General features: G+C 38.7%; 1 protein-coding gene across 2 annotated transcripts; it reads left to right on the top strand.

Moving 5' to 3' along the window:
* The first annotated feature begins 610 nt into the window (after positions 1-610).
* On the top strand, positions 611-8873 carry hdac10 (histone deacetylase 10). Of its 2 annotated transcripts, XM_077517401.1 has the most exons (18): positions 611-732; positions 1910-2044; positions 2113-2209; positions 2434-2531; positions 2604-2708; positions 2786-2854; positions 3262-3388; positions 4103-4168; positions 4225-4284; positions 4387-4476; positions 4545-4651; positions 5738-5805; positions 5981-6206; positions 6299-6374; positions 7542-7624; positions 7692-7748; positions 7828-8098; positions 8253-8873. In XM_077517401.1, exons 1-18 carry the CDS (start codon positions 674-676, stop codon positions 8469-8471), a joined length of 2013 nt encoding a protein of 670 aa, XP_077373527.1. In that variant the 5' UTR covers positions 611-673; the 3' UTR covers positions 8472-8873. The 2 variants fall into 2 exon arrangements, with proteins under 2 accessions (XP_077373527.1, XP_077373528.1); XM_077517402.1 differs by lacking the exon at positions 611-732 and having other exon boundaries at positions 1916-2044; positions 2120-2209.
* Positions 8874-9665: the final 792 nt, after the last annotated feature.

The following is a 9665-nucleotide window of genomic DNA, read 5'->3' as shown; positions in this document are numbered from 1 at the left end:
TTCATACAAAAAAATACTTTAAACTTTTTATTATCCAGTAAGTATATATTTTTTTCATATAAATTTGCACTCGTTGTTTTTGTATGAAAAATAAAATGGTGCAAAAGACATGCCCATTTGTTTTATAGTGTCTTACTTTATTTTTGCATTTGTATTTTTTAGCTGTATTATATTCACACGTTTTTATATCTATTTCATAGTTTCCATTTAGTTGGTGGAATTGCATTAAATATTAATTTTATGTATAAAATCTTTAAATTTTGTCACGTCATTAAGTATAAATGGATTTTATTTATAAGCACACTATATATATATATATATATATGTATATATATATATATATATATATATATATTGTGTATATGTATATTTATATTGTTTTATATGATTTATTTATATTTCATTTTAAGAGACTGGAATGGACATAGAACAAGCGTAATATGGAAGAAGGGGCTAGTTAAAATAAAAATTAATAATTGAACAAATTCAACTAAAAACGGTAACCACAATACAAACCTTGTTAACTTGTCACAGTTAAAAATTAATTAAAAAAAAAAAATGAAAAAAAAATATTTCCAAAGGCGGCGCTGTGGCGCTTCGTAACGGTGATGGAAGATTTCGGTTCGGTAGTCTTCAGTTTTCACTCCAGAAGCCGGTCAACAGAACATCCAAGATGGGAACAGCCTTGCTATACGACGAGGAGATGACCCGCTATAAACTGCTGTGGTTAGAGTAAGTACGAGATGACAAATAAACAGTAGTTTAGCTAACCTCGCAAGTCTTTTTGCTCTGTGTTGCTAATATTTTTTTGGCTGTTAACACTTCTGGTCCAGACATCAACACAACAAGAATGAACGACAAGTTTCAGCAAGGAGCGATATTTAGTTAGCAGTCTCTTGGATTTAGTTCAAAATTACCGCAATACGCTGTGCATTTTTTGTTTGTTTGTTTGTTTCGTTTTGTTTTGTTTCTGAGCGTGCATATCCGAAAATAACGCATTGTTTGCTGCCAGCCTGCCACTGCGGGCTGTTAAAGTGTGTAGTGGTTTTAGGATGTTGTTTCCGCTCGGATAAGTTACGTTGCTGCACCCTAGTGGAAGCCCGTTGCCCAATATATATTTTTTTAATCTAGCCATACGTTTTAATCAGTTGATGTATTTGTTTTACAATCGTGAAGATAATGTATTTGTTAGTTGTGATCAAATGTTAATTATGCACTAGCATGTGTGAACACAGTTTAAATGGACGGAACCTTTTTTTTTAAGCACGATGTTTCTGGTAGTGGTACTATTTAGCCAAACTTTGCCTAAACCTCTTCAAAATAATAAATACATCCGATATTGTTTTGTTGTTGTTGTTGTTGTTGTTTTAATTTTTTTATTTTTTTTTTAACATTATTTCGTTTGAAACGTTGCGTAACAATTTTTAAGTTAAAACGCGATTATTTTATTTAAGTTACAATATGTTTTTATGCTGCTGCTGCTTACACAACCCACTAGGGAACGCATGCACACACATTAGCTGTTTTTGGCGACATTAATGTTATAATTAATAATAATTTAAAAAAAAAAATGCATCACAAAATACTTCATTATATGTGGTGTGAATCCATATATGAATTTAAATGCTTTGATTCATCTGAAGAATATGACGTTTTCCAATATTTTGTAAAGTGCACCTACACGTTACATAATTATTAATTACATGATTATTATTACATTATTAATAGCGTCAATTAATTTTTTATCATATACGTTTGATGATTTCTTCTTACTGTAGAGTTCGACTGGAAAAGAACAAAATATTAAATAAAACAAAGAAACAACAAAAATGTATCTTTATTTATTTATTTAATTTTTAAAATTATTATTATTATTTTAAGAAATGTATTTTAAAACCTCTGCTTCCAGTCCAGACTGTGAGCTCGAGAGGCCCGAGCGTCTGACAGCGAGTCATGAAGCGTTGGTCAGTTGCGGTCTGGCTGCTCGATGTGTCTCCATACCTGTCCGCCAGGCCACTGACGACGACATTCTCCTGATTCACAGGTGAGTCCTGAACCTCCAATGTTCAAATGTGTTTTTTGTTTTTTTGAAACACTATGACAATGTTCTAGTGAGCAGTACCTGGAAGCAGTGAAGACGACGCCGTACATGACTCTGGAAGACTTGAGGGAATTCGCCCTGCAATATGGAGACGTCTACTTCCACCCAGTAAGTGGTATTTATGTTCATCATTCGCATCACTGCTCAATTCCAAATTTTCTGTCTGCACATTTTTTTTTAATAGCTATCAAATATGTACTGCATTTCCCTCACATGTGAGAAAGGAGAGCCACAGTCATTTATGGAGCACCATTAAAATATTTGCTGTGGTTCTAATTCACTCGGCGAGCATTTATTATAGTCCTTCAGTTTGCTTCCACTTTGCGCTACAGAATAGCTACCACTGCGCCACCCTGGCAGCGGGAGCCGCAGTGCAGTTGGTGGACGCCGTTATGACCGGGAGGGTAAGAAATGGATTGGCTCTGGTCAGGTAAGAACTTGTAGGCCATCTCTCGGTTCCATTTTACCGCATTGTCCGCCCTGGTTTTTTTCTTCTGAATAGACCACCGGGGCACCACAGCATGCGCAGTGCTGCCAATGGTTTCTGTGTGTTCAACAATGTCGCCATAGCAGCCAAATATGCGCAGCAAAAGTATGGAGTTCAAAGGTAACACGGTTACAAGGTGAAATGCATCATTTCGGGGTTTGTTTACATTTTATGGTTAAACGTGTTCTTCTTTTCAGGGTGCTGATAGTTGACTGGGACATACATCACGGTCAAGGGGTGCAATATGCATTCGAGGATGATCCGAGGTGTGTACTGAATAGGGGTGTTAAAAAAAATCGATTCGGCGATATATCGCGATACTACATCGCGCGATTCTCGATTTTTTTTTTTTTTTTTTTTTTTTTTTTTTAAGAGCTCAGAATTGTTCATTCGGTAGTCTTACCGATTCAACGTCTTATCATCATTGCCTTTTTTTTTTTGTGTGTGTGTGTGAATCAATTTTTAAACTTCCATTTTTAATGGAAAAATATTCAACAAAACGTCTGACTTCGGGTTAGGATTCACACCGTGAGCATGGAAGATCGGTATCGAATCGAATCGTGACCTGTGAATCGTGATACGAATCGAATCGTCAGGTACTAGGCAATTCACACCCCTAGTACTGAATGTCTTTTATGTTTTGTCATCAGTTTCAATTACTTTCCTTCCACAGCGTGCTTTATTTCTCTTGGCACCGTTACGAGCATCAGAAATTCTGGCCTGGACTCAGAGAATCAGACTATGACAATGTTGGCAAGGACAAAGGCGCTGGCTTCAATATCAACGTGCCATGGAACAAGGTCAGCGTGTGGTATTGATATTCTAAATTTGCCAACCTGTGGAACCACTTTTCATTAACTTTCCAGCCGTTGTTGTTCATATGTTGTGGATATATATTATTGCCGTTGGTAAAACTGTAACAAAATGCCCCTGCCTTGGGGATGCTAATTTTTCTTGCCCAGGGAGCCCCTCTCAATGCAGTCGGCCTTGTAGATGCGTACGTTCTTGTTATGTTTTCACAAACTTCAATGTTTTGAAGCTCAAAATGGTCTGACAGACAACTTTTCTATAGGCCAGCTAATTTTTCAAGGCTGGGGAACCTGAACTTCACTTTTCCACCAGTCTGCATTTTACCGTAATGCCGCTAAATGTGATATTAATTAATTAATAATTCATATTATGTTGCATATTTCATAGCAAACTTTTCTTATTTTGTTGTTTAGATTAGAATGTTCCAGCTGCAAACTTTGCCATTTCCTCTCCAGTCTGGTCCAAGTATTTATGATATTGTAATATTTATATTTAAATGAGTAAATATAGAGCTTTGCTAGGCCAGGGAGCCTCATTTGACTTAGTCTTGTAGGAACGGTCAATATTGCATTATGCTTCAAAATGGTCCAGTTTCAAACTTTTCAGTCGTTCTGCTAACTTTGCCAGCCTGATCTCATTCCATTCACTTCCCATCGGCTTTTCCACCTTTTGTACAATGGTTTGTGTGTAATTCTTCTTTCCAGGTTGGCATGCAGAACAGCGACTATCTTGCGGTCTTCTTTCACGTCCTTCTGCCGGTCGCCTACGAGGTGAGACGAATGACATGATGAAGTAACAGACGCTCGTTGACTGACTTTTGTCACAGTTTTGCCCAGACTTGGTGCTGGTGTGTGCAGGCTTCGACTCTGCCATTGGGGACCCAGAGGTACTTACCGTATATTTTGTACATACTAATAATTTGGGTCATTTGGTAGCCAGTTTATCTGGCTTTTTCACTATTTCTTAATGGAGCTCTGATTTTTCCCAGGGTGAAATGTGTGCCACCCCAGACATCTTTGCCCACCTCACCCACCTGCTGATGAACCTCGCTGGGGGAAAACTGTGCTTAATGCTGGAGGTCAGACATTTCCTGTACATTTTCAATGAGCACTTGAACCTTTTGATAGCATCCTCAACGTTTTCCAGGGAGGATACAACTTGACTTCACTCAGCCAGTCCGTGTGCGTGACAGTTCGAACTCTACTCGGTGATCCGGCGCCGAGGCCCGCCAACCTCCAAGGCCCCTGTCAGAGGTTCGACTGCACCGTGTTGCCAATCTGAGTTTGTAGTAGGGTTATTAATTAGAATTGTTTTAGTTAGTTTTTTATTCTGTTTTGAGGTTGTTTTTTTTAGTTGGTTGTAATTAGTTTTCAGGGTGGTTCTGTTAGTTTTTAGCAGTTTTAGTTATTTTAAAAATTTTAATTTTAATTTAGTTTTAGTTAACTCTTTTACTCTTTTTGAGGAATTTCCACTCATCTTTCAAGATAAACAGAATATTGTGTTCTGTGACTATATGAACATGGTGGATACCGTATGAAAGATACCGTTCTTTCATTTAAAAAAAAAAAAAAAAGTACGTTTCTACCTTATTTCATTCTTTTGTAATTGCTATTTGAAAATAGGTCGAGTGACATCAAGTGAAAAAATGGTGGGAAAAAAAGGAGAAAACAAGCTTTTTGTGAAGCTACATTTTCTGCACAACACTGACACTAATATTTTTTGTTTCCTGACGCTCTGTGAATTAGAATTCATGTGACAAGCGCTTTGATTATTCATGACATCCTTGAAAGTGTTCGACATCCTAAGGTCCGCCATGTTTTCATCTAATCTGATACACGAGAGCTCATTGAAAAGAGATACAATGCTGCCATTTGCTGGCCACAAATTTCACAAATTAGCGCCGCACAAAACGTTGCACGGCCCATTGAGAGACCCAAATTTTTTTTTTTTAAAACGTAGTTAACGTCAGTTCACGTTTTTGGCGTCATTTGTTGAGATTTTAGCATACGCCATTAAACGTTTTTGGCGGTAAAAGTGTTAATTGCTGCTTGATTACTTCTATGTGACACGCTTTCAAACATCTTTAAAATCATCCCCAAAGGCCCATTAAAGTTATTAAATTAATTACAAAATACATTTTTGCTATAATCATTTTGTGAACATAAAATGTTTCAGTTAGTTTCCATTTTTTAAAAAGCATTTTTATTTTATTTCGTTAACAAAATTGTTTGTTTGAATTTCAGCTGTAATTTTTTTTGTTTTGTTAGTTTTCGTTAACCTAAAATAACCTTGGTTTGTACGAGACGGCTTGATTTAGAGTGGAACTGCTTCTCTTTCAGCGCGCTCGAATCCATTCAATGTGTGCGCGCAGCCCATCGGAATTCCTGGTCCTGTCTCGAGCATGCAGGTATGAGCGGACTGATGAGTAGTCCATTGTAAATACACTTTTTGATGAGACATGAAGTGAACTCTCAAAGTTTGTCAGCCTTGTGCTCGTACAATATCAATATCACCACTTCATTGCTAAACATCCATTTCTTTTCCAACCATCTGCTGTTTGTTTTTTTCTACATGACTTCCAGCCCGAGCACCCCCTTCACAAATCAGCACCAAGCTCGAAGAAAAGGAAAAAGAAAAAGAAGACAAGTTTGAAAGCGGAGAAGCAGCCGATGGCATAACGTGGCCCGAGCCTCACGCGTGCGTTTTGCCTCCCGTACGCACAGCGGTGCTGATCCCCGAGGAAATGGCTTGTCCCGACGGATGCAAACGCTCCAACTTGTCCCAACATGCCGACTCGCTCGCTGAAAAGTGCGATACTCCTTTTTGGTTTCACCCAAAACAACCAAAATAGACCGCTGGAGTCACGTGTATTGTCTTTTCCGCTCTCTCTCCCCAATAAGAGAGGATTTTGATGGCGATGCTGTCCCTACGTTATCCAGTCTCACTGAGCTAGTTGGGAAAATGGAGAAGAATGAGGTACGCCCAAAATATATATATATTTTTTTTAAATGTGAACTGCTTAATTTTTGGGGATATTTCAACATAATCGTATTAACTCATTTGCTCCACAAAACGTATAAATACATTCTATTTTAAATGTCTTTAGTTTCCCAAAGACGTATTTAGTATTTTATATTATTTATTTTTTTATGCTACAGCATACAGAAGGCTTTGATGGTAGTAATTACAAAAACAGCCAGCAGGTGGCATTAGAGTATAAGAGGTCAACCAGGGCCATGTTGAAAACAAGCTGTTTCCCCACAATTCTAAAAAGATTTGTGCATAATGATGAAACTTAGCTATATTCTAATCCTAATTGATGCAAAATGGAAACTGATAGAAACGACTTTTTTTTTTTTTTTTACTGATGGAAGAAGAAACTCTAATCTTTCTTTGGGTAGGTTCCATGTTTTAATAGCAAAAGAACACAATATTCTGTGGGCCTTGGAAAATCAGTCAAAATCCAGTAAAGCAGCTGGGAGTGAAGGGGGTTACTTCAGTGGAAATATCTGCGAGTGATTGTGTAAAGTGAAATTTAATGTCTCTGTGGCCATCATAACATAAGACCCGACCGATAAAGATTTTTGGGGAGTTTTAGGCTGATGTCAATTTGGCATTATAAAATTCAGATAACCGATTAATTGGCCGATTAACTCATTCAAACCCAAAAACGTGTAAATATGTTTTTTTAATACTTTATCCATCACTCCCCAAAACGTATTTATACGTTTTTGTTTTGCTTGTTTGTTTGTTTTTATGCAAGAGCATACAGAAGGCTTTGATGCAGCTTCTGATGTGAAGAGGTGGCTAAAAGCAATGGTAGTTATTACAAAAAACGGCCAACAGGTGGTAGCAGAGTATAAGAGATCACCCAGGACATTGTTGCAATAAGGACCATGTTGCAATAAGCTGTTTTTGTGAATGACTTTTGATGAAACTTATCTCAATTCTAATGTTAATTGCTGCAAAATAGAAACAGATACAAATGTCCTTTTTTTTCCTGATAAAAGAAGAGACTCTAACCTTTCTTTAGCTACTTCATTCATCACAATATAAAAAGAATACCTTTTTTATGTAGTGAATTTTATTTGTGTATCATCACTCGAGTCCTAAAAATTGTGACATTCTTCTTCCCCTGCCCAGATCTGCAATGCTTTGGCCGTGGTAGGTGACGTTTCCATGGCGATGGCACCCGTCATGCAGCGTGCGACCGCTCTCAAGCAACGGTACAACTAAAGTGGATTCAACTGTAACCCGATTAGCACTTGCGACCATTTCTACCGTTTTGTGCAGCGTTTTGGGTGTGTGCGTTGGAGGCACTGAAGTCCCGAGTCACCTGCCAGAAGATGGGTGAATATTATTGCTGCTTTTGTAATATATCAACAGTCTTTGTATGATCAAGCGTGATCACTGCTTATTCCTCTTTTAGGACACTTACAGTGCACATCAGCAAGGAGGCGCCAGAGGAGCCGAGGTGCAAACATTCCATACCCGTGCGTCTGAAGAGCGGCCTCGGGGACACGTCGGGGTTTGCGCAGGCCATCTTCAGCGTCCTCCTGCCGCTCGCCTACGAGTACGACCCCGCTCTGGTGCTGCTGGCGCGACTTCCTGGCGCTGGCGGCCTCGGCGGTGGCGCGTGGCAGCAGCTGGTCGGCCTGCTGCGGGGCCTGGCTTGGGGTCACATGCTTGTGCTCGTGCAGGTGAGGAGATTAGGGTGGTTACAATGCGACAACAACTGGGTGGACAGGTATCGATATAACTGAAAATGTGTTGTGGTAGTAGACGCCATTTGGGTTTTTTACCTTGTCGTAAATGTTCATGTGGAATTGATCAAATGTACGGCTTCCATTTTAGGAGGGCGACGAGGCTTTAGTGACGCCAACGGCATCATCGCTCTGTGGGAGTCCGGCGCCCCCTCTGGGGCGACTTCCTGCTCCAGTAGTTGAAGATGTTGAGGCAGTGGAGCGCTTGAGAGTCCGCCTTCAGGCCGACTGGATGCTGCTGAGGACCTCAGCTGAATGCAAAATGGCCGTCAGTTCCGGGACGAGCCGCTCTTGTTTGCTTGGGACATAGTGGCGCCACCGTATTTTCGAGGAAACGCACATTAGGGGTTATTGTTTTTGGAAGGATTTTTAAAGTTTATATTTTCCTGTTTTTTCCATTTAATTATCGACAGATTTTCACTATTTGTGAGCATGAATAGGTTGGGTCCACTGTACAGTGGTTATTTTTGTCATGTCCTTCATGATAACGATTATCTCACGATATGACAACACCACGATTATTGATATATTAATCAGGTAATAAATCTACGATAAAACAACTCAAGCCATAAACTGATGTTTTTTTCAATGAGAAAATAGTTTATTTTTGTGTCATAACTGAAACACAATATTAAACTGGTGTATTTTCTACAGTGAGTACTTTAGTGTATTTAAAAAATAATAATAATAAAAATGTATTCTTAACAAGAGACCACTTTCCGTGAACAAATTTGTGTCTTTCTTAAACACTACTGTCATGCAATATGTCAGTCAGTTACATAGCCAATTGTTTCATTTTAGAAACTGACACAATTTTTTTGTGTAACATTGTAACTAAATAAAATTACTTAAATCAATATCGCTCAGAAATTGTATGCTTCATAAAGTCAGATAAATGTCTTACACAAATAAAAGTAAGCTGATGGGTCTTCTTCGCCTGAAGACTTCCCGTACATTTCCCCGCCACTCTTATGAGGGGCGCCCTCTAGCGGCCTGCTAAGTAATTGCTCAATTATTCATGAAGAATGGAGACATAGTGGCAGTTTACCTACAAATATCACGATACTTGCGTAGGCGTATTGATGGTCTATCGGGAGACAAAGCATCACAATTTATAGCAATATCAATATAAGATATTTGAATAATGAAAGTGTAAACATGCCACACGTACGAAGATACGATCAGGGAGGCTTAAACAGTTACAAACTTGCAGCTAATGTTTAATATCGAGGTTCTAGCTAAGTTATTTCTCAACTCCTGTCCTCATTGGGCACTTTCACAACATTGCAGTACAATATCACGTGAAATATCTTTTGGAAGCAACGTTCGAAACATCGAACGTCGAACAGCGACATCTGGTGGCCAATTCTGACGGCCTACTGCCAGTACCAGCTGATCTGAGCGAGAGGCGAGTACACCCACCGTGGACGCATTCTCACACACAAAATAAAACAAAACAAAAAATCTTCAATGAACCTAAAATGTTTTTTTATTTTTATACTTT

Source organism: Festucalex cinctus, chromosome 3 (genome assembly GCF_051991245.1).
Source record: "Festucalex cinctus isolate MCC-2025b chromosome 3, RoL_Fcin_1.0, whole genome shotgun sequence".
Classification (NCBI taxonomy): domain Eukaryota; kingdom Metazoa; phylum Chordata; class Actinopteri; order Syngnathiformes; family Syngnathidae; genus Festucalex; species Festucalex cinctus.
Note: the sequence above shows the minus strand (reverse complement) of the source record. Positions and strands in the feature narration are given on the sequence as shown.